Source organism: Grampus griseus (assembly GCF_964374135.1).
Source record: "Grampus griseus genome assembly, chromosome: 21".
NCBI lineage: Eukaryota > Metazoa > Chordata > Mammalia > Artiodactyla > Delphinidae > Grampus > Grampus griseus.
Genome location: NC_139015.1, coordinates 9,604,262 through 9,629,569, shown reverse-complemented (window position 1 = coordinate 9,629,569; position 25,308 = coordinate 9,604,262). Strand labels below are relative to the sequence as shown.

Genomic DNA, 25,308 nt, shown 5'->3' with positions numbered 1-25,308 from the left:
ATTATAAAGCATGAAACAAAAGACTAAGTAATACATAAATTATGTCATCGGGAAAGAAGAGTGGGTGTGACTTTTCCTTGCCTCTAAAGGAACGCTTGATGTTTTGATCCTGAACCTTTTCCACTATATTCCGGGGCTACTGTGGTTCACTATCCTCCAACGCGATAACAGACAGTGATGGCAGCGAAAGGAAAAAATCACAATGCGCAAGGGAAGACCGTGCTGTGAGCCAAAACCCACAGGTTCTGAGTGTGAGCGACTAAAATAAATTACTATTCACATCTGTACACGGCAAATAGAACATGCTGCAAACCTGCTCGAAGTAGCGTGAGAGCGACGATCACGGGAGGTGACAGGACTAAAGAAAACACGTGGGAAATAAAAAGGCCTCTTTTTTTCCTCATCGGACATTTTCAGTGAATTCAGCACATCTATGAAGCTAAAAGAAAGCAATAATAAAATAAATCTCTTCAATACTCTTTTTCCTTTTAAAACCTGTGCCGCATCTGGGGCTGTTTTCTTTTTCTAACGCGCCAACTAAACCCTGCGGGTGGAATGCTTAGCTTGACAGCTTATATACAATGGAGAGTGTGTGGAAACCCCGTGTGAATAGTTTATTTATCAGAATCTTAGTCATTCAGAACACACTAGTGCAAAAAATTGTGCATCAAAACTTCTGCAAGAGAACAGCTGAGTGGGAAATTTGCAGATGGCCCTGGGGATGGACCCCGAGGTGAGCTGCGGGTCCCTCGAAGCTCGTCCGGTCTCGGCAGGGACGGCGTGAAGCGTCTGCAGGTGTGTGCGGCTACCAGAAAGGGGTCTTCTTCAAGAGGGCTTTTTTTTTTCTCCAGAATATTCGTATTCATGGGGATTGAGAAAAACAAACCAAACCCATACCGCGGTGCTACCGTCTGTCACCGCGCCCGGAGGCCGCCGGGGAGGGGAGGCCAGGGGCCGCTCCCCGGACGGGGTCCGTCGGCGGCGGGAGAGCGGGGTGAGGGAGGCCCTGTGGCCCCTGTGGTCCCTGCCGTCCGCGTCGGAGGAGTGGCTATGGGCGGCCGGCCCGAGCGCTACACCACGGTGCACACCGTGTTCAGGGTCGTGTCGAAGCGCACGGCCTTGGCCTCGGTGGGCTTCAAGTTCGTGTCGTACATGGGGTTCTCGAAGGAGGCCTGCCCGTTGCTGCTCTCGTGGCCGGCGTAGCCGTTGTACTGGACCTTCGGCCTCGCTCTGCGGGCGAGAGGCAAGGGGGGGACGAGCTGTCAGGGCCTCAGGGCCTCAGGAGGAGCCCCGACGCCCGCGAGCGGGGTGTCGCCACGTTACCTGTGCTTGTGGAGGTGAAACGCGAGCCCGGAGAGAACGAGCGCGGAGAGCGGGGCCAGGATGGCGGCCGCGACGGAGCCGCTGCTGGCGCCGCGCTGGGGGCGCGCGGGGTCTGGAGCCGAGCTTCGGGCGCCTGGAAGAGAGAGCAGCTTTTACCCTGCAGTCGGGCCCCGAGCCTGCCCGGGGCGCTCTGCGGCGGGCGTGGGAGCGCGTGCACACGGCGAGGGGGTGCAGGGGACCCGCCGGGGGTCCCTTCCGGAAGCCCACCTTCCCGATGGCGAGGACGCGAAGCCCGCTTCCCGCTCGCTGACGCGCAGCGACGCCGGGAGAGGCTCGCGTCCGCACTGCGCGGGGCAAAGGCGCCGTCGCCCGACCTCCCCCGGGGCTGCAGACACCGCGTGCCCGCGGCCGTATCTCTCTATGGGATGGGCAGTGCCTGCTGTTGCCTCCTGCTCTAAGACGCAGCCTCAGCAAGATGTGCCACTGAAGTTACATAAAGAGCCCAGGTCTCTATAAAGAGGGCGTCACACTCATCATAGGTGAGCATCAAGGTGCCACCTCCCTTTATTTGGGTAGATTCCAAAATTCACTACAGAGTTTAGAAATGATCAAAGAATGCAACTCGGCGTTATGAAGCAGGCTTCTATGAGGACACAAAAATATGATTTCTGTCAATTAGAAGGGAAGGCAGGTGTAAACATCTCAAACATCACGAAGGTGATATAATCATTAACGCTCCGTATCTGTGCCGTGGCAGATATATGCACGGCATTGAGAAAGATGCAAACATTAAAAATTCTAATCAGAAACCATTTATTGATTATTGCCAAATAATGCAGTTGATTCTTGAAGAATTTACTTATAAACTGCAATTTGAAATGTATTTGGCTTACTTGCATGGAACCACTCAATGCACGCTTGTGATCAATTATGATTGGGGTCATCTGAATACAGCAGAATTGTTAGAAAGAAGCTGACCTTGTTTTAGAAGTATATTTCCAGAACTTATGGGATGTTTCTTGTTTCTTTCTTTTTTTTACAAACCACAGATACAAAGAAACAATCAAATATTTAAAATAATTAAAGAGCCTTTTAAAGAAAACAATCTTGAATTTTCAAATAAAAACCTAAAAATAATATATTTGTCATCTCCTTCAACAGGTGCAGGATAATGCTACTCCCTGCCACCTTCAGGTCTAATATAAATATATTTTGTCCTGGATGTTGGCACTTTGTAAATTAACCACATCTTTTGGCGATCCTTCTGTATTGGCACATATGAATCAGATTTAATTTTTCATTTCCAGATGCATTCACCAGCTGCCATGCAAGGGGAAAACGCCACATACTTGTTCTCCTAAATCTCAGCATCCGGGTGATGGGCATGTGAGCAGAGTTAAGCCAATGGGAAGCTCCCCGCCGCCCCCAGGCGTCGAGTTTGGCACGAGTGATGCAGAGGCTCCTAAGACAGTTTAGAATTGGGTCCTGAGGCTGGGGTGAGGCTGGGCTGGGGTGGGGCTAGAGCCCTGGGGACCCCATCAAGTGCTGCCTGGTGGTGCTTCCAGCTACCACCGGCCTGTCCTGGGGCAGCGCGCAGCAGAAACACACAGCCACCAGGGGTGGCGCTGTCCAGCAGGGAGAAACGCGGTGCTGCTCAAAGGGCACCAACTCCATGGTTTTGTCGTGAGAGTTAAACGTCAGATCTCCACTACTTAGAACAATGCGTGGCACGTAGCAAAAGTTTCCCAGGACCCACATTTACTAGAATGTAAGTTGCACTACGCCAGGGCAGTTTTTTGGCCAGCTTTCCTCTTGAGTGCCCGGTGCCTACAGTAGAACCTAGAACACGATTGTTGCTCAATATATATTTGAGGAATGAAAAAATGGTACTGTCTTTGGAGTAGTTCAACATCCATCCGATGGTTTCCATAAATTACCATGGCTCATTCTCCAAGTGTTTATAATTCTGTGCATCTCTTTGCCTCATTCTAATAAATTTGTAGCCTGCTTAAATTAACCAAGGCTATTTTCTGTTATCTGCAAATAAGACTATACATTTTTGGCCATAATAGATATCAGACTTCCAGTTAATAAAATCCTGGATAATGGACCTGCCACAGGAGACCTCACATCATAACACAGGGCAACATAAAAGGTCTTTGTGAATTAAACTCCTGACTTTACTGATATTATTATGCTGTCTGGAGCTCCTAGTTAATTTCAATTATTTACCTGTGTTTTAATAATTTAAAGGGTAATGCATGCACATGATATTAATTAAAATGGCATAAGCGGATATCAAAACAAATACTATAAAGACGATGGAAATAAAGGGTCACTCCTTGCCCTTTTACACTAGTTTTCCTCTTTATGATTGACGAGGTTTTTGTTTTTGCTTTTGTTTGTGTTTTAGTGTCCTTTTCACAATGTACTGTTAATATATATGATTGTTTCTCTTTTCTTACGTTCCTAAAATATGACGATACTATTTACATTTTTTGTATTTGGCTTTTTAAACTTAACCACATATTCGTGCGTTTCTTCCATCTGTGCATATGAATTTAATTGTTTTCACGTGTGCAGCGTTCTGTTAATTGGCTATGCCAGCATTTATTTAGCCAGTCTACTGCTGAAGAACGTTTAGGCCATTTCTAGGTCTTTTTCTATGATGCCGCCATGAAATTCTTTTTCTACAGCGATACGTCAGCAGGAGTCTGAATATACAGGATAAATTCTAAGCAGTAGAATCACAGCCTAGCAGGATGTGTAACTTGTAGTGTTGCTAAGTCTTCCCTACCTGCTCTCCAAAGTGGGGTCCCAGTTTCACTCCAACCCCTGTCTTAGGAGGCACCTGGATGGCTGTACCCCATCTACCTGCCACCCTCCTTTCCCTTCCCTCTCCACCTCCCTCCTTTCCTTCCATTGCCCTTCCTTCCCTATTATTATCACTACTCGCTAATAAACCAAACACAGCGTGTAGTTATTTTCTCAGTTCCATTTCTTAGGAATGCAGGCGAGCATCTTTTCACATTATAGGCTGGGCCATTCAGTTGTTTTAAAGAGCATTATTGAAAGAAATTCACATACTACAGAATGCACCCTCTTAATGCATACATACAATGCAAGGGGTCTTTTACTATTAAAACCTGGGGGTTTTGTGCTGCAAGGATCACCACAATCTACGTGAGAACGCTGCTGCCTCCCCTAAAAGAAAGCGGTACCCTTACAGTCATCCCTCACCCTCTGTACCCCAGCCTCAGCTTTGGGCAACCACTCACCCACTCTCTGTCTATATACAGTCACCTGTTCTGCATACAGCATATACATGCAATCATACAATATGTGTTTTCTGGTGAATGGCTTCTCTTACTTAGCGTAATGTTTTCAAGATAATATTCCACTGGGTGGAGGCACCACATTTTGTTGCTCCATTCATTAGTTGATGGACATTTGGGTCGTTTCTACATTTGGACAATTAGGAAAAACGCTGGTATAAACATTCGTGTACTAACTTGTGTGTGAACATGTTTTTAGTTCTGTTGCCTATACATGTTGGAGTGGAACTGCTGAATCTTGTGGTTACGCCATGTTTTACCTACTTTAACTACCGGGCTGTTTTCCACAGCAGCTGCGCCATTTGTATCAGTACTTTCCCATCAGCAAAGTACGAGCGCTCCAGTTTCTGCACAGCCCTGCCTCCACTGGTTTCTTGTCTTTATGATCTGAGCCGTCCTGGTGGGTGTGAAGTGGTTTTGATTTGTGTCTCCCTAGTGATTAATGATGTTCAGGATCTTTTCATTTGCTTATTGGTGATTTTTATGTCTTTGTTAAAATGCCTATTTAAATTCGTTGCCAATGTTTTAGTTAGGTTATTTGCCTATGTACTGTTTAGCCATAAGGGTTTATACATTCTGGACACAAGTGCCTTGTTAGATACATGGCTTGCACCTTCTCCCCTCCTGATTGTATATATTTGGGGGAGGGGATTCAATTTTAATGGGAAAACCAATTTATTTTTCAGTTTCTTACACAAGTTTTTGCATCAGAGTTAGTTGTCTTTCAAACTAACTTCGTTTAGTGTCCGTTTAATGATAATCACATTTTTTTCCAGTTTATCTACTGACTGGAGACAATTAAGAGGTTGTTTATTTTTAACCATAAAAATAGAGTGTAGCCGTAATTCTTAAATGAATGGTCGTTGTTGAAGTATTACTTAAACATAGATGTTTCTAATTAGTTGAATGGGAGACTCGCTTGTGATTCAAATTATTTTGTGAGGCAAATTGTTTTTCCTGACAATAAGCTCATCATCACATGAGAAGAAAGATTACTTGTTAAAGCAAGCTGTTATTTTGTTAGATTAAAAAGAAATGGGGCAATGCAAAGAAAATTTGCAATAGCAAAGTGACGGTTTGGGTCAGGCTCATTGGATGAGTAAATGCAGACATCCACAGAGTATCGTGCACAGCTTGCTGGGGTGCCTTTAGACAAAATTACTAGAGCGTGTGCATCGGGGAGAAAGGAGGGCAAATAACTACAGGGTTTGGCTCAGAGCAAAAGAAAACTTTACCCATCATTAGTGTTGGTCTATTTCATTATCTCAAAATAATATAACCCCATTTAAAAAATCATCTCAGCCATCGCAGACATTATAAGTTAAAGCTCTTCTATTTAAAAGTTCTTAGCTTGGAAAGGTGGATTTAGAGTATTTTATGATTAAATGTCCCTTTTGGTCAAGTTTTTTGTTTTTTAAGCATGATATTATACAGGTTGGCATATATTTCCTTTGGAATCCCCTGGTATATTGATAAAAGTTTTTTTTTTTAATATTTATGTATTTATTTATTTATTTGGTTGCACCAGGCCTTAGTTGTGGCAGTCAGGCTCCTTAGTTGCGGCTCCAGGTCTCCTTAGTTGTGGCATGCGAACTCTTACTTGCAGCATGCACGTGGGACCTAGTTCCCTGATCAGGGATCGAACCCGGGCCCCCTGCACTGGAAGCGTGGAGTCTTAACCACTGTGCCACCAGGGAAGTCCCCGATAAAAGTTTTATGAAATGAATTCATCAGTGACAATCATCACCAAATATTACACTTGTGTTCCTCTGACAGGTTGCTCTGGCATCAAATCCTACACAGCAATATTCCTCTCTATAAAATTAATGTTAGTAGAATTCCGTAAGTAAAGTATAAAGTAGCTGATAACTATTCAGGAGAAATGCGGTGCTCATCTCATGACAAAAAAAATGAATCTTCTCATTTGTGTTAATAGCAACACAAGTAAAGACATGTGTGAAAAGAGCTTTAGCACAAAGCAAACCCTCATATTGACTCTTAATCTTCACAGCAACCAGGAACTGACTTCTCTACTGAGATTTCAGATGAAGAAACAGGCTCAAGAATATTATAATTCATCCTAGATTACAAAACTAGCACATAGACGAGGTAAGCTTCACATCTAGTGATCGTTTTTCATACATTTTTCTTGTTGGATTACTGAGACGTAATCAAGTATTTGAGAAAGAGATAAAGAAGGAAGACAGGCATATTTGCCCTGTCTGTCTGTCTAGAGCAAACTTTTTTCTCATAACTAAGTCGGGAACACCTTTCCACATCAATATGTTATCTTTGTTTCTTTAATGAAATATACTGAATTAAATTGTTTTCTCTTTAATGTAACACATTGTATAAAATTATTGATGTAAGCAATTTATTTATGATAGATGTGTGAGATACACAGATTATTTCTAATTTCAACTATTTAAAGTAGTCCTGCTGTAGACATACCTGAATATGCAAAAAATAATGGTCACTCTTGTCTGATTAAAAATTTTAGGGATAGAACTGTCGATGAAAGAATACCGTCTAATTGCACACATCTACTCATACACCCACCAAAAATGAACACCCAGGTGCCTGTTTCTACTGTCCAACCCAAACCATTTTTAAGAAACTCTGACATTCTCATAGCTAAAAATGATCTTTGTTGTCATAATACATATTTTTGAAGTTAAAGATCTTTTCATATTTGTTGGACATTTTAGTTCGTCTTATAATTTTCTTAAGGTAATGTAGTTTATTCTTTAATTGTGTTTCATCTTTGCTTTTTTCCCTTATTTCAAATTATCTCTTTGTATATTAATTCCATGTCTGGCATATTTATTGCAGCTGATATTGTCTACTTTGCTATTCAAAAGAAGGGTTTTTTTCATCCAGCTGTAAAATATGTGAGTCTCTCCCATCATTTTTGTTTCTGTTTCTTTCAGAGTCATGACCTTTCCGTCACACTCAACTTAATCATCTGAAGGCCAACCTGATTCACGCTTTGAAAAACAACGTAAGTGCAGAGTGTACCTTGCCTTTCCAGCTTGAACTTCCCAAAATCTTTTCCATGTATGTCACCTTGGAAAGTAAATCCTCCTCTTTCAAGTCCGGATGATACCTGATAACGCATGAAAAGGAAAAACAATGCATAACAAGGATTAATGATAATCTCTTCTTTTATCATAATATAAATATTATTTCTATTTAGAAAGTAAAGGTTAACTATTTAAAAACATTTGTCATTCCTTCAAGTGACCCACTTATAGTTAGAAATTGAAAAATACAGACATGAACTTCAACTAACAAATAAATTCTCTCTCTTGTTTCGATCTCAAAAACAGTAGTTTTTTACAACATATATATAGGTTAAGTACCCTTGGTAAACGGGGACACACATGTGAATTACGTCAGAAGCTACATTATGTAAAACTCGCTGTGTCACAACTACTGTCTCGTGTACCTCACGTGAGGCCATTTACCCTCTAGTTAGATGATGAATTAAAGCAGAAGCAAAGGGTTAACTTGCAAGGAAGAAAGTGAAGGGGGCGTCTTAAATCTCTGTTTATCTGGGGATGCTACCTTTTAGAACTTTCGGAGTGGTTACTAGTGGCCTTGGAAAGAGTTTGGTCCCCACCCTTACGGTGGGATGTGGCCTGGATCTAAGCTCTCTGGCAGGAACAGCCCATTTGCTCCTGGCCAGTTTGTTTCTCGTTTTTTCCATCATACAATGAAGAGGTGAAGTGGCCACGCAGCTGGGATGAGGGCCGGCTGAGTTTTCTCTGGGCAGACAGGACCTGACCAGGTCCTCTCGGAAAGGAATCCCCCTTGGCGCCCCCAGCTCTGCGCAGGCGCGGTGATTAGAAAACCCTCCTAGGAAGTACTCACGTAACCATCCAGTCCCCAGTTGTCGTTTTCAAAGTTGCTGACAAAAATATCCACTGGGCCTTTAATTTGAAAAGCTTTCAGAAGTAAGTGGGCCTCTTCCTTCTTGTAAACGCCTAGGAAAGGATCAGGGGGTTATTCTTACAACATGGGGATGCTTATGAGTCAGTAATGCAGGCATTCGATCCATTTGATTTGGAATATGGTACAGAGATGATAACGTTTTAAATCACAGAGATTAATATTTTTATTTTTAAATTTTAGCTTCAGTACTTTTTTCCTAAAAATCACTTCTTATGAAAGTCCTTGTCTTATCTTTAAGTATTATCTATTTCACTCAATTCAACATCTTACCCCACAGAAAGAACAAAAGTAATATGCATAAAATTAATTAATTTTTTAAATCCAGCATTTTTTGTTTTTTGGCGGTACGTGGGCTTCTCACTGTTGTGGCCTCTCCCGTTGTGGAGCACAGGCTCTGGACATGCAGGCTCAGCAGGCATGGCTCACAGGCCTAGCCGCTCTGCGGCATGTGGGATCTTCCCGGACCAGGGCACGAACCTGTGTCCCCTGCATCGGCAGGCGGACTCCCAACCACTGCGCCACCAGGGAAGCCCTAAATCCAGCATTTTATTCATATTTTACTCACTTCTGAGGACAGGGGTATGTAGAAAAAAAAGAGACCATAACCTAGGAGATTAAACTACTGTGTATGAACTAAACAAGCTACAAAAATGTATTGCACAGCACAGGGAATATAGCCAATATTTTATAATAACTTTAAATGGAAATTCATCTATAAAAATCTTGAATCATGGGCTTCACGGTGGCCCAGTGGTTAAGAATCTGCCTGCCAATGCAGGGGACATGGGTTCGAGCCCTGGTCCGGGAAGATCCCACATGCCGCAGAGCAACTAAGCCCGTGCGCCACAACTACTGAGTCTGCGCTCTAGAGCCTGCGAGCCACAACTACTGAGCCTGTGTGCCACTACTACTGAAGCCTGCACGCCTAGAGCCCGTGCTCCGCAACAAGAGAAGCCACCGCAATGAGAAGCCCGTGCACCACAACGAAGAGTAGCCCCCGCTCGCCGCAACTAGAGAAAGCCCGCGCTCAGCAACAAAGACCCAATGCAGCCAAAAATAAATAAATAAATATATTAAAAAAATATTCAATCACTAAAAAGTGACAATTGTGATAAAGACAACTATGTTGAAAACACACACGGGGAGTTAGTACAAAATTATCATAAAATTTCAACATGGGGAAAAAAATAAATATTTGTAAATCAATATAAACAAAGAGAGACCAAAACAATAACCCCAAATATAGCTACTTATACAGATGAATTGCACCTACTAAAATGAAATGAGCAGCAGGGTGGCCAAAGGGTGATGGACATACTTGTGGAGCCCGTGAGACCCTGGGCGTGAAGTGATTGACAGTCACACCTCTTAGCTACTCATGAGCTCCTCGGAATGACTGCTGAGTGGTATTGCCCAGGGGTGTCACGGTGTGGCAAGGGGGAGAATGTGTTTGCAGCTACGGCTAGTTCCCTACTCAGAGGAGGCTAAATAAGTAAAGAAACAAACAGATATTCAATAATAATAATGAACCCAAATGTCTTCTGTGTAGAGAGGCAGCAGGTTCAAGGGAAAAATCATGGTGTTCGCTTCAGGGACTCCAGCAGTTCATTCCCAGCAACTCCCATTAGACAAGTGAAACTCTAACATCACAGGAAGAGTCTCCGCTGGCCCATCACACAGGATGGAAGGGGACCCACGGACAAGAAGGACCACCTATCATGTCCACCATCAGCAGCTCTGTGCTTCTGGCATCCAGTTTAACTTCTAAAACTCTGAACCCCACTTTATACTCTATCAGCAGAAATAAACTATATATTAGGCAACTTTTACGGTGATGAAATGAGACCACTCAGCAGACCACCAGGGCCCCAGCTGGCCCTCCGTGGACGTTAGTTTCCCTCCTTCCTCCACAACCCCTCCTCATGAGAACACACGTGGCAGGTGGACTTATATCCACTTGGGACTCAGCCAGAACAACCCTTGATCCACTCGCTTTCCCAAATCCAAACCAGAGACTTCCCGACACTTATCCATGGACATCAGTTGCATCAAAACCACACTAGAGCCTTTTCTTTGGGAAAAAAAAAAATCCAAACTCCACGAAGAGAAATAATATCTGAAGGAGATGGGTGAGAGCCTAAGAAATCTGAATGTTTTACAAAGTCTCGGTTTGTTCTGACACAGGACTAGACTTGAGCACCTGGTCTAAATCATTTATACATTCACAGGGTCAAGACGCAAAGCACTTTTGGGGCCCCTGGACCACAAATTCATAAATATGTACCTGTTTAAAAATCTTTGAGTGTGAATTATTTTTCTTTTCCTAAATCCAGAGTATGTGTACCATTTTTAGATGTCTTCCCATCCAAGGAAACAGGAAAGTGAGGCGTGAGGGCCGGGGAGAAGTCCTGATCTGCCCTCACACTTCCTAGAGATGAATCCATGTCTGTCTGGTAACTAGGGAGTGTGCGGGTACCATCAGGGGCCCCTTGGTGTTCAGAACCAGTGCTGGGGCTTGTGGACAACTCAGAGTCTGATCACCTCAGGAGTCACTCTATAGAAAAAGACACATGGTTGTCAGAAGTGAGATAACTGAAAAAACAAAACGCACTAGATTCAGTCATGAAGGTAATTCTGTGTCTTATTGGTTGAGAGCCTGGGCTCGAGATTCTAATCGCTGAGATTCTGATGGCAGAGCTCAAATCCTACTTCTGTCATATCCACTTAGCAAGGCCACTGAATTTCCCTGAGTGTCTCTCTTTTTTAATCAGCAAAAAAAAAAAAAAAAAGTGTTTAATAAGAATACACCACAAGGGCTTCCCTGGTGGTGCAGTGGTTGAGAATCTGCTTGCCAATGCAGGGTACACGGGTTCGAGCCCTGGTCTGGGAAGATCCCACATGCCGCGGAACAACTAGGCCCGTGAGCCACAACTACTGAGCCTGCGCGTCTGGAGCCTGTGCCCCGCAACAAGAGAGGCCGCGACAGTGAGAGGCCTGCGTACCGCGATGAAGAGTGGCCCCCACTTGCCACAACTAGAGAAAGCCCTCGCACAGAAATGGAGACCCAACACAGCCATAAATAAATTAATTAATTAAAGACTCCTTTCCCTTGTACAATTCTCACCCTTAAAAAAAAAAAAAAGAATACACCACAAGATGGATGTAAGAATGAAAAGGACAGTGTGTATATAAAGCACTTAAAATACTGAGTGTCTGGCATATAAATCAGAGCCATTGCTCTATTAACTGAGATACATCAATAAAAACTCACCAGGAGCAAATGAGTTAAAAGAGAGAGAGAAAGAGAATAGCAAAAGAATGAATTCTGGAGACATGAATATCTGGACATAAATCTTACATCTTTGACTTAAGACGGTCTGTGTGTCACCTTGAGCTCATTAATTCACTTTTCTGTACTGGTTTTGTAATCTTTAAAATGAGACAACAGTACCACCCTGTCCTGGTTACTGAGATGATCCAGTGAGATGCAGCAGATGCAAAGCCAAGGTAACGTTAACCAGCACTTAACGCGCGTTGGCGCCCTCTCTGCGAGAAGCAGGAGGGTCTGCCCGTGCTCACATCCGGGCTAGTGAAACCCCTCGGCACCTACCTGCCAACTTCAGCTCCCCCTGGGCGGCTTCAACGAAGGTTGCGTTCACCTTGCTGCTTGTTGCGTTGAACCAGTCAACAGTTAGGGTTGCAGGCTGTCTTTTCCCTAAATATTCGTAATATCCCTTCCACACTGAATGGATGAAAAATACATCTGAAGGAACTGTGGGGGAGAAAAGGTGACTGTTAGCACCCACAGAAAAATTCCACTTGGATATCCTAATACACAGAAGGTATAACGTTGTTCATTAAGACAGCACAGCAGTGACAGTGATGGAGACAAAGATGGTCTATCTGCGTGTCCCTGCACAGCAGGGGTGAAAATCACATGACCCGAGCAGGGAGCAGGGACAGTACTGTGAGATGCAAATACACATCTGTCACCTGGTCGGAAAAATCTTGTAGATGCCAGCGCACACCTATTTTACCAGGTCTGGCAAGGCCAGAGTGCAGGGTGAATTGGGACTCCCAGTATTAGGTTAGACTGTATCAGGCTTAATAAATACATTAAACTGACCTGGAAAATCACTACTGATACTTCATTTAGTATCTAAGTCTACTTACTTTGGAAAGACTTAGGAGGCTCAGAAGAAGTGACAGCATCTGTCAGGAGCCTTCTGCCCTCAAAAAGCCTGCATTTCAAAGCACCACCATGACTGCACAGACCCAGCGTATGAAGACAAAGATGTTTTATTTCTTGAGGTCTTTATTTTGTAAGTAGAGCCAATCTCTCATCTCTCTCTTCTACTCTTTAATCTCCTTATAAAAAATAGTCCAGTGTTGGTAAGAAAGCTAGATTAAATGATGTCAGATGGCATCTTTTAAGTTCAGAAACAAAAGGCAAAATGTCTTCTTAAAATATTACAAGTCATCTGGGACAGGAATTCTTGCCAAGATTATTGAGCTATTCTCTCTTTTCACTGGTTAGAAAAAAATTATTTTTCACATTTCTGCTAATAAATATGCAAAAAATCCTGATACTTTTACAATATTGATATAAAATTTTACAGGGTAATTGAGATAAATCTACATCAATGATGCCACTAAATTTCTATTTGCTTTTTGTCTCATGATGTGTATAAACTGTTTAACTGGACAAGATCCACCATGAGTGGAATTGGTCAGAACATATTGTTGGAATTCCTAGGTAGAAAGAAAGATTTGTGTCTCCCTAAACATATTTTTTAGCAAATGCACTTATGGCAACACGTGAGGAGGACAAAGCATAGTGTCCCTTTTCTTTCCTGTCCCATTGGCCATTGCCCGTCTTCCCAGACAGGCTGACCCTGTAAGACATCACCTAGTGACAGAAGAGTCGGAGAACAGATGTCATCACTTCCTATGGCTTCAATGGACCCAACTTCCTAATAATACTAATTATAAAAATTGAATAAGTTTGAAGCGGAGCTATGACACAGGCATCTGACAGAGTTGCTGACTGATCAGTGACACTGAACAGGTCTGCCCGTCGTCAGCAGCGTCACTGAGGCACAGTCTTAATCAGCAAAGCCCAAAATGCCTTGTCAGCCTTTTCTAAAATAAACAGCCTTTAAAACAACGTCAAGATTGTCTTCCCTAATCAGACGCATACACTCAACTGGAGCTGTGAATGCACTTGTTTGGGCCTCGCACTTAGGTCCCTCTCGTTGGTGGATCCGAGTGGGTCGGCCTGGCTGGTCTGCCCAGTGGCTGGTCTGTGTCCCGCTGTGACCATCGGGGACATGGAAGATGATCTTTTCTGGTCTCAGTCCTCTGACCTGTTGCTGGTGGTTTGCAGTGTGCTATAACCACCGACAGGGGAGGGTAGATGGTGCCTCCTAAACAAAGACCCCTGTTGAATCAGTACTTCCCTTCAGAGAGGGTAAGGCATGCTGACGGCGTGTCTGCAGCTTCAGAAAGAGCCTGCAGACTTTTCACGACCACCGCAGCAAACAGAACAGGACAAACACACCAGCACCACCAGCACCACCAGCACCACCACCACCGACTGTGTCGTTTTATTGAAGAAAACGTTGCCTCTATAGAGCATTGATTTCTATATTTGATATGTATAAATAACATTTACACAGAATCCTCCAGAAGCTTTTTTTAAGGTAGACTTTATACTTCACGGTGTACATTGGATGGATTCCTTTAACTATGCTGGAACTTTTTGCCTCATCTAAGAATTAAACGCAAAACCCAGCACCGTGACTTAACCACAGCATTCCACATACTCTTTCCACCTTTGATCCTGGAGCGGAGCTTTATGTCTGAGAAACAAGTGCCAAAACCTGAGTAAGGAAAACACCAGAAAAGGGACCTTATATATTTATAAATGTTTTCTGTTTCTGTTAAACTTTTTTTTTAAAGTTTGACTTACATTATATATATTTGAGGGACACATGGTATTGTTTAAATATTCTCTAAATTTATAACATAGATACAATAGGCCAGGTGATTTGGAGTAATGAACATCTTCTTTAGGAAATAAAACTGCATCTTTCCCATCTGCTATGGCATGCATTAAGCAAGGTACCACACACAACAAAAAGCGATAATTAACGTATTCGGAGGCAGAGGATGTCTGAATTACGGAGATACTTGGGGAAAAAAATGGAGCCCCGCATTTGAATTGCTCGAATTCACAGCTGATGCTGTCATAAAGCGTCCTTCACTGTAGCTTCCTTATTTGGAGGAAAGAATCACAACCCTCTTTATAAGGCTCTCCATTATACCACATTCTGGGTCAATATTTGATGTCCATTTCTGCCTACAAAATGCCTAAGGCACCTTTTAATAAAACAGTGTGTGACAAGGACAAAGGTTTTCCTTTTAAGTATTGTTCCATTAACAAGCCATAGTCATGAGAGAAAGAGGAATCTGTGTAGGCTTGGTGTTTTAAATAATTGAAACATTAACTTGTTCATCGACTAATGGAATCAGAAATTTGCATGTTAAAATTTGTTTCACTGCACAGAGTATAGTAGAGAACAAATCACTTTATTTGATTTAAATCTATAACTGTTCTGGTATACAAACCTGGAGTTTTAGTAACTGTTTCATTAACTTCTCTCACTCCTTTACCTACAAGTAAAAAGACAAATTATCACTTTCAAAAAACATTTATTTTCGAATAAGTTTGAAAAAATGTCAAATTGAAGCAATGTTCCTTTCTCCAGATTTCTTGAATGCACAAAATAGGAATATCTTACACATATCCATTTTAAACCCTTATATTCACAGCAGGATATCCTTTGCTTTTGTGGGAAAACTGAGTTTCCTAGTGGAAATCAATCTGGATCTGAAACGCGCATATCCACTTAGTGTGTTACAACAGAGAGCCTTGTAAATGAGGGTGTTTATACCCCTTTGTCACTCCTGTTTGGAATCTACTGCCCCCAACTGAGAGGTAATATACAAACTCACTACGACTTCATAACCCGTCTCAGGTTTCCAGGTCCCCAACCCAATCAGTGAACTCACAAGTTAACAGTCAATAACATCAAAATATCTCCCTGCAGAATGTTTAACTTGGTCTATCAACTTAGATTTAACTCATAATCTCTTTGCTTTTATAGTTTTGTATCAAACTACAAATTATCACTTTTTTAAAGTGTGTATTTTGCTATTTCTGAGAGAGAGGGGCAAGGGAAACGTAAGTGTCTTTATTCCTAACGTGAGAGCTACAGACAGGCTCCAGGAAACTAAAGCTAAGGGCACAGGCTTCATCACGCTCCGTAATTTCTGTCTGTGCTGCTTGACTCGCTGCATGACTAAGCAGGGTTTGGTGGAGAACCTGAACGGTTAGCTGCCATCACATCTGACTCAGTTATTACTCTTATTTGTCAATACACAAGTTTGTGAGTTCATTAATGCATCATTTCCGTGTTATTGCTTTTGTAATTTTAAAAAGCAGAACCAATGTCAAGAACACATAAACTTACATTTCACCACCAAATAGCTTGTAGTCTCAAAAATAAGACTTAATTTTATACATTCACCAGTATTTGGTGATATTTGCCCATTTTCATTAAAGAATACATTTTCCAAAAATATACTGTATATTTTTCCTTTTAACTCAAAATGTGTTTCTCTTTGGCTTAAAATGTGATTTGCAAATAATGAAATCTGCATATCTCCTTAGTCTGTGCCACTACTGTAGCCAACACTGACTACACACATGTTCGCACACACACAGCTCACACACATTAAGCATGGATTTGGTCGGGGTGACGGACATTGCTTCCAAGATGCTATTTCTTGTGGGTCTTAAACCTGGACACTAGCCTGATGGGCAACTGACACTCATCCTTGCTCTGCAGGGACCCACTTTCACATCTCACCAGTGACTTACTTTTACAGACAGGTGACTTCCCTGTCCATTTCATGTCCGCTTTACACGTCCTGTGCTCAGATCCACCCGCGAGGAAGAATCCCGGATGGCAGGTGTACACTAAGGTGTAACCGAAAGTGGGGAGGTCGATGGCCCTCACGTCCGCGTGGGCTGGCGTTTCAGGCTGGCGGCAGGCGTGAGCTGAAACGGGATTTAATCCATTAGTAGTCCACTGCAGCCTTAGCATATGTGTCTAAGGAAATACAGCAAAAAAATTGGAAATGGCTATGAAATCAGTTTACCATTTAAAACTGAGAATACAGGAGCTGTACATATCACCGACATTCTGGTCTCTGCAGCTTTCAGCACAACAAAGCCTTGGTGTTTGCCAGCTCGCGCGCGCGCTCTCTCTCTCTCTCTCTCTCTCTCTCCCCCCCCCCTCTCTCTCTCTCTCTCTCCCCCTCTCTCTCTCTCCCCCTCTCTCCCTCTCTCTCTCTCCCTCTCTCTCCCCCTCTCTCCCTCTCTCTCTCCCTCTCCCTCTCTCTCTCTCCCTCTCTCTCTCCCCCTCTCTCCCTCTCTCTCTCCCTCTCTCTCTCTCTCTCTCTCTCCCTCTCCCTCTCTCTCCCTCTCTCTCTCTCTCCCTCTCTCTCTCCCCCTCTCTCCCTCTCTCTCTCCCTCTCTCTCTCTCTCTCTCTCTCTCCCTCTCCCTCTCTCTCCCTCTCTCTCTCTCTCTCCCCCTCCCTCTCCCACTCCCTCTCCCGCTCCCTCTCCCTCTCCCTCTCTCCCTCTCTCTCTCTCTCTCTCCCCCCCTCCCCTCCCTCCCTCTGCTTGCCCTCCTCCTTCTCTCTCACTCCCTCTATCTATCCACCTATCTATCTATTGATATCTATCATTTATCTATCTCCTTCTCTACATATGTGTGTGTAATGTGTAGAAATTTAGAATAGAAATCATAGCTTTAAAATAAACACTTCTAAAAAATAAAACAAAATAAACACTTCTGACATACTATTAATATAAATAATATGTTAAATTTTACTAAAAGAGCAGTACTTTAAACTAAACACATACACATTAAAGTGTATTTTAAAATATGCTTTGATTTTTGTCCAACGGCAACTAGAAAATTTACTGCTCAGTTAAATGAATAATTACTTTTGTTCAAAATTCGATGTGTGTTTAGAAAATTAATTGAAATATAGATTCTTATTATCTTTAAAAATATCATTTATGAGTAAATAAGGTTGTAATGTTTAGATCTCAACTTATTCTTTATAAAGTGCACAATTATGTGTCAAATAAAGGACTTGGCCGATTATTATAAGTTTACATTATTAAAATCATGAATGCAATCATTTTAAGTATCCTAATATTTTGCACTTCAGCAAACTTTCAAGGTAATGAAGACCTATTCCACACACACATACACATATGTGTATATACATACATAGATGTGCATGTGTGTATCAATATAATATCTCTATATATAATATCCCCATATATAATTTGAGTAGAGATTCAGAATAGAGATGATACCTTTGAAATAAATATACATCTGATAATACTGATATATAAGTACAGAAAAATCACACCTTATATACTATTAGAAGATTTTTGTATAACATCGTACTTGTCTTTATGTCTAACCTAGTAAGAGATACTACGTGGCACTAAATTGGTAAAGGATGAAAAGTTGATAACTAATCATTCATACAACATTTCTCCTAATTCTCATGATTAAGTCACAGAATAAAATTTGGTCCTAAGTAACTATTTGAATGATCGATTCATATATAGACTCCGAAAGGAACACTTCAAACATTTCTATTAATATGCTGACGTATCACATGATCTCTAATAACCTGAGATGAACATACTAGGAGAATAATGGCACAAGTAGGTTTTCTCTCCGTGAATGTTAACTATGTTATCCACTGATCTTTGGTTTGGGGCAGTTTCTCAGACTTAAGTGCCTCGGTATCACCTGGAGGGCCTGGGAGCTACGGACTGGACCCCTCCCTCTTCTGCACTCCACCCTCCCCTGGCCCCCAGAGCCTCAGGTCCCGCGGGTCTGGATGGGATCTGGCTCAAGATTTGCATTTCAGCCGAACCCCAGGTGAAGCTGCTGCTGGTTCCAGGGGATCAAACTTTGAGAAACAGGAGTTTAGGGAACTGAAAACAATCAAACAAACAAAAATAAGTTCCTCATTATTTCCCGGGCAGGTAAAACACTCCCCAGCTGCTGGAGAGTAGACAGGTCCCTGCCGACCTCGAGCAGGGGTCGCACTTACGGATGCACTCTGTCTGGATGCCGCTCCACGTCAGGTTCGCCAGGCAAGTTCGCGTTGTAGAACCTTGAACGTGGTAACCTTTTCTGCACCGGAAAAACACCATGCTTCCAACCTGGATGGGAAACCCAGTGAGGAACTGCTGAAACCAGGGGGGACTAAAACTTGGGTTTCTTATGGTGAGTCAGTGAGAACGACACACACGTGCAGTATATTCCAGTGTTCCGATATATTTGGCCCTACATGTCTATATGCCAGAAGATGTTACCTGAGCCTTCAAGGCCACATGTGAGTCCCAGTATAAAATGTGCTGGCTTTAACCTACGTCCTTGGCAGGGTGTACGAAGGCCATCAGGAAGGGGCCAGTGTGCATCAGGGCCAATCAAACGAGAACATTTTAAGTTTCAGGAAAAACAGGGAGAAGTGGCTGAAGAAAAAGGACTTTTATTCTAAATTATTCTAAATTATTAAAAGGACTTTTATTCTAAATTATTCTAAATTATTAAAAGGACTTTTATTCTAAATTAACAGGACTTTTATTCTAAATTAACAGAGTGTGCATATTTACCTCTGGCTTTCAAAGCCATCTGATCAGAGACCCCTGAAGTCACTCGATTACTTAAGGTGGTTGAAACATTGTATTTCAAGTTTCATTACTTTCCATCTTTAGGTATTTCTCCAATATTCGTGTTAATGTACTTTTTATTTAAAAAGTCAAATGAACATTGAAAATATTCAATATTGAGCATGCTAACCACTCTTAGAGTTATGAGAGATCATACAGAGAAGAGATACCATACAGGAACCCTAGACTATGGGGCCTGAACACATTTTCTTCTTCTGTTTTTGTCTCTAGAATTTAATACTATTCACCTATTCTATCAGGTCACCAAACGGGGTCTTTTTATTTGTAGCTCTTCAGTGGCAAGTCACCCTGCTTTGAGATTTGCTGTGTCAGTTCAGCAGACAAAAAATATAAAAATATGCCTGCTTTCAAATAGAAATTAATATAGCAGTTAATACTGTATAAATAAGATACATACAGTTATCTCAGTGTTAACAGTTCAAATAACAAGCAGAAATCCTCTCTGAATGGATTTTGTTTGGGCAAATGTAACTTGAATCAAATACGGTACATAAAAACATATGTTTAAGTATCAGTTTCCTTTCAACGTAGAGAAAAACAAGGTGAAGTAAAAATGGAGAACCTCGTATCCTCTTGAGCTATTCTGTATTCCAAACTGTGGGGTACCGGGGTCCGGGCAGGTGTTGTGAGCAGGATCTGAAATTCACAATTAAAACAACAAGTTAGAGAACCAGGTATGGTTATTACCGGGACTCTAACACTTTTACTAACAGGTCTCATGAAATTCAGAAGATTGTGTTTTGTCAAATGTGCAAGATGCTTTGCACAAAAGTTTAAAATTAAATTGCTCTTTTTGCCTTTTTTTCAGATATTTTCTTTAGATATTAATTTTTAGTGCTTTAGCAGACTCTGAATTGCTCTGTATATTATTTTCTATATCATCAGAATAAGCACATTCTTTTCCATTCTCTGGTTTAATTTTTCTCTACTGATGTATTGGTTGGTTAATAGTATATTATCTTCAATAATTATCTATTATGATCATTTTTTAAGGATTTAATTAATTACCATCTCCTTTGGCCATATATTACATTACTCCAAATGTCCTGAATTAATTTTCTTCAAGATTTCAAAATGAGGAGTATACTTAATGCTTAGAAACAGAAGCATACAGTAGACCAACACTGATAATTTTCCAAAAAATGTAGTATTTCAGCCATCAGCGAGCACTTCAGCTTTACTACGGCTGCTCTCCACTGCTAGTGGGAAAAAAAAATAGATAACTTTTTTTAAAAAGTATGTTTTCAAGAGAAACTAACATATCAGGGGAAGAAGAACATTTTTTTTTAAGTTTTTCAGAAATAGCTACAGTAAAGCAATAGTTTAAACCAAGTGGCAGTAAACATTAACTAGAAAAGGCAGTGCTTCAATGAAATTATTTCTAACACTGTATTTTTTTTGGTTCCTGAATATGTATTTTTTCCTGAAAAAATCATTCATAAATTAATATACAAAAATGTACATACACATGAGTAAATAATGTAATGACAAAGGACTATTTTTTGTAAAAAGTGTTTTTTAAAACATCTTTAGATTTCAGTGCAAAAATGTACCCCTGGTACCTCTTAAGTGCCACAAGAGCAAACTCAAAAAACCGTATTAAGCAGATACGATTTAATTTCTTAGAAAACAACCAAGGATATAAATCATTAATTGCTTGCTACGCGTCTTGTGCTCAGGAGAGCTGGGCGAGCAGAATGACCCTGGCCATCACCTTGAGTCTGCAGTAGGAAAAGAGGCTCTGAGTGGAGAATGGAGGATTCAGGTCTCTGTACCGCTGATGGAGTGACTTTCGACCACTGTAATTTCTACCTGAACCCTTTCCATGAGACAGAGATTAGGTCTAAAAATGAGGGGTTAGGTCACATACAGAGTGTCTTCTGACTTGAAGTTTCATTTTCATGTTGGAAAGTCAACAGAGCACGAGTGTCCCTGCAGCCCTCTCTACCGTGGCCAGCGGTGCAGACAGTTTAGTGGGGGACAGGGGGACAGGAAAGCAAAGGCTCAGGTGTCCCTCTGGTGCCACAGCAATAGTGGCAGCTTCCGCAAAGCGCTCTTCCCCCTAAAGAACGTGGCTGTTGGTTGAGATGGGCAGGAGATAGAGGGACTGGGGTAAGAGAACAGACTCTGGGAGCAATTTTTAAACGACTCGTAACATGAACTGCCAACTCAGTTGGCACGATTTAAGAGAGGCTGCCCATCAGTGTAGCTGATTAGCGCCTACGCAGAGCATTACCTATAAGAACGTTATCTATGTGCCCACAAATGGTCCAGTTTTAAAATGAAATGTCCTCATCCCCAAGCCCCTCAGGGCTGTCATGTCATCAGTACCGATGCAGGTGGGCTGTGTGCCACTCCACGTGCCATCCGCTTGGCAGACTCTCCGTGATGACCCCACCAGGATGAAGGGAGATCTGCACTGGAAGAAGACTTCAGATCTATAGGTGAAGCTTTTCCCACTGAGTCGTCCCTCAGCAGGCGTGCCCGGGTCTCCACAGAACACAGCTGTAGAAAACAACCGAGACGTCGGTTCGCATTCTGTGTCCCTGGATTAGCTTAACCTACTAAACTTGTTTAACTAGTTTCCATTAAATCTCTAGGTATCACTATTAAACCAACAAATGATGAAAAGAACAGAATCTGCCCTTGGGCAGTGGAGTCTCAAACTGGAATTTTTACCTATTGTAACGTGGCTATAAATCACGCAGGCTCTTTTCCTCAGACTGTAACCGAGGGTGTGCATGTTGGTGATTTGCAAATGAGACCGGGAGCCGGTTCTCCCAGAGGACTTACGCAGGCATTGGGGGACCTCTCCTTTCCACACGCCACGGCCTTCGCAGGAGAGGATGGCGGGGTGAGAGAGCTGGAAGCCCTGGGCGCAGCTGTAGCTCACACTGGCGCCCCAGCGTAAATCTGATCCTTCCACTTTCCCATCCTGAACTGGAGGAGGTTGACCACACATGACAGCTGTTTCCAGAGAACACATGGGATTCAACATTCTAGAGTTTCCACCACAACCATAATGCACCCAAGACTAACCTGCGTTGCAAATGACATCTACAAAGGGCTGCATTTTTTAATAGAAGATTATTGAGAAAGTAAATCAAAATAATAAAACTTTTCTCCAATATTTCTTCATTAATTTAGATCAAGTCCATAAAAGCCAAGCAAGGTCAAAAGATATCACACTGTAAAAGCAAGTGTGGGATTAAACACAACAGTCTCAATATGTATAAGACCAAGAAAGAAAGAAAGACTGCTGTTCGATTTGTGTCTTTTTATGTTGTTTACCAGAGACAAATCCAGTCAGAACGTGGTCCCATGACATGAGTACACACTTTTGAATTTATATATACAGATGGTAAGAATTTCTCCCTCTATCTGTATTTTTTTCTTTATATAAAGATAGCATATAATTTCCAAAAGACATAGTCTGTTGATCCATTTGCTGAAGAATTAAAAACCAGTGACTGCATGGTTGAAGAAGATTCTGTAAGAAACCACTTGCCAGGGTTTTATCACAGTCTAGGAGCTTCGGGCCAGAACACGGTTCTCACAAGTGACTCCCCAGCTGGTGCTGGCGTCCACCGTTCCCACTCCAGCCATTATTCTAAGATGCCTTGTCTAAAAGCTTCCCTGAAGATCCAAGCGCTCCTAGACTTTTCACATTGGAGGAGGTTTGCCAGTGACAGTCCAGGCAGCAGGAGGCAGCAGGAAGGAAGACTCACCTATATTCTCTCACCTGCAGTTTCTCATGGGCATTCGCACGCGAGAAAGACACACAGACCCAGAACCACTCATGCACAGCCGGAAGCTGGAAATGGGCCCTTCTCTTGCCATTCAACCTTCTCTCTGTCTATTCAGCAAATATTTCTGGAGAATCCCTATGTGAAGATTGGGGGCATGTGTCTCTAGACAGACGACATCAAGCGGCAAGGCCCCCAGGTGGGAGCGGTGACGAGTGACATGGTTCCACGGAGGGGAGGACGAGGGCGGCCAGCGGGAGAAGAGTTCAGGCGGAGAGACAGGTCTCTTCTGCAAGGGGCTGGCTGGCCAGGGAAGTATTATTAACGCAACAGAGGGACAGAGACCCACACAAACATGTGAAGTCCCAGGGACCTGACAATCTATGGACAAGTGCTATCGACAAGCTCACGTGGCCGCAACAGTCCCAACACGACTGTGTGAGCTTCACTACACATCCATGTAACACCTGCTCCACAGCAGCATCGTATCAATAACTGCAGACGGAAAGAAGGGTGGAAGACAGGGGCCCTCACCCTCCAGCGGGAGGAAACCAGGGCGCGCCCAGAACCGCCCAGGCCAGGAGGGTTGGAAACACTGCCGTCAGGGTGCGGAGGTCTCACCCAAGCCTCACAACAAGCTCTACACAAACTACCTGTCCTTCAGAGCCCTCTGAGCGTGGCGCCTTCCTCGCTAGGGCTTCCTGCTGCTCCAGCTCTCCACTCACGGTTTTTATCTGTCTGCCGTCTAATGAAGAGTCGGGCACCCCTTTTTAATACCCTCCCCTCTCCCTTCCCCTCTGGCCCAGCTGACAAGAGCCCGCAGGCTCCCTCTGGTGTTGCTGCAGAGCCCTAACTGTGCAAATCCAGCCCCGGTACAGCTGTCACCCCCCTGCCCCCCTGCTTCCCTCAAGCCATGCAGACACCTTCCGCCCGCTCTGCTCTCCCTGGAAAGTCTGCTGTCCAAGTCGTAAATCTTTCCATACCATCGCCACACCATGTGGCATCGTTAGTCTCCGCATCCAAAGCCCACAGAACATCACGCACTGACAATCTCTGCCCCTCTTCTGCCTTATTTGATGATTGGCTTCTCTCTCTGACCTGACTCTACGTCCCCGTGGTAACAGTCCCTATCATATCTGCCACAGACTTAACACGGCCACGTTGGCCAAGAGAGCAAAGCTGGGGTTCACAGCACAGACTCCAGAGGGAGTGTGACTGCCAGTGAACCCTGATGTCTCCAAGCCCTGATCTGTGATCCTGAGCATTTACTAAAACCCTCTGTGAGTCAGTCTCCCGTCTGTAAAGCGGAGATGAAAGTATTAAGAAAATGAAGTGACTTAATATTTGCGAATGAGTTTACAAGAACGCCTGGCACATAGAAGGTCTACATAGAGGCTTGCAAAATGAAATAAAACGTAACTCAATAAAGACTTCTATATGCGTGAGTAGAACCACAGACCTTTGCAGGTAGGTTTGCTGTGATCCCACGCACTGTCTTTGGTGCAGCGGATAGTGGAGGCCGTGGCAGGCTCCATGGTGTAGCCGGGGTTGCACTGGTAGCTGACCGTACTGTTGAAGGTGAAATCTGTCCCAAACTGGAGGCCATTTGCCGGCGTACCTGGATCTCCACAGCTTATAACTGGTAAGTGAAGAAAAAGAGTCGGAGAAACATATTATCATGAAATGACGTGTTCCTGGTTTCTATTGAAGTGACTCTCCTTAAGCTGCTATTCAGAGTGGTTAAGGCATGTGTTATTACAGCAATACCCCCCTCTCTCTGTTTGACAGTCTTACTGGCCGGCGGTCAGGAGGCTGCATGTTTGGAACCGCTCGTTTCTATCCCACTGGTGTGCGGGTGACAGCTGGCACCCATGTCCAGTCCTGGGTTAGGCGTGATGAGGGGTCACACCACAGAGTCAAGCACAGAGGCACAGGCTGAGATCAGAGAACCAAGCACCTGTCCCGTTTCCCTCAGACTAACTGGTCTACAGAGAGAACAAACCTTGACTTTCTTGGACCTCAGTTTTACAATATCCAACCCAACCAGCCATGCAAAGCACTTTCAACCATATAAATAAGAAAGTGAAGAAAA

The 25,308-nt window shown here is 43.0% G+C and overlaps 1 protein-coding gene across 1 annotated transcript in view; it reads right to left on the bottom strand.

Moving 5' to 3' along the window:
* Window positions 1-1,070: 1,070 nt before the first annotated feature.
* Window positions 1,071-25,308, bottom strand: part of CSMD1 (CUB and Sushi multiple domains 1) — a gene marked incomplete at its 3' end in the record, with an annotated part of 1,748,580 nt that continues 1,724,342 nt past the window's right edge. The window contains exons 59-70 of the mRNA XM_082680517.1: window positions 24,676-24,855; window positions 22,264-22,437; window positions 21,802-21,975; window positions 20,033-20,106; window positions 18,828-18,939; window positions 16,558-16,737; window positions 15,243-15,287; window positions 12,223-12,384; window positions 8,532-8,644; window positions 7,677-7,764; window positions 1,324-1,456; window positions 1,071-1,230 (exon numbers count right to left, since the gene is read on the bottom strand). Coding sequence (XP_082536643.1) covers window positions 1,071-1,230; window positions 1,324-1,456; window positions 7,677-7,764; window positions 8,532-8,644; window positions 12,223-12,384; window positions 15,243-15,287; window positions 16,558-16,737; window positions 18,828-18,939; window positions 20,033-20,106; window positions 21,802-21,975; window positions 22,264-22,437; window positions 24,676-24,855 — 1,595 coding nt within the window. The remainder of the gene's footprint in view (window positions 1,231-1,323; window positions 1,457-7,676; window positions 7,765-8,531; window positions 8,645-12,222; window positions 12,385-15,242; window positions 15,288-16,557; window positions 16,738-18,827; window positions 18,940-20,032; window positions 20,107-21,801; window positions 21,976-22,263; window positions 22,438-24,675; window positions 24,856-25,308) is intronic.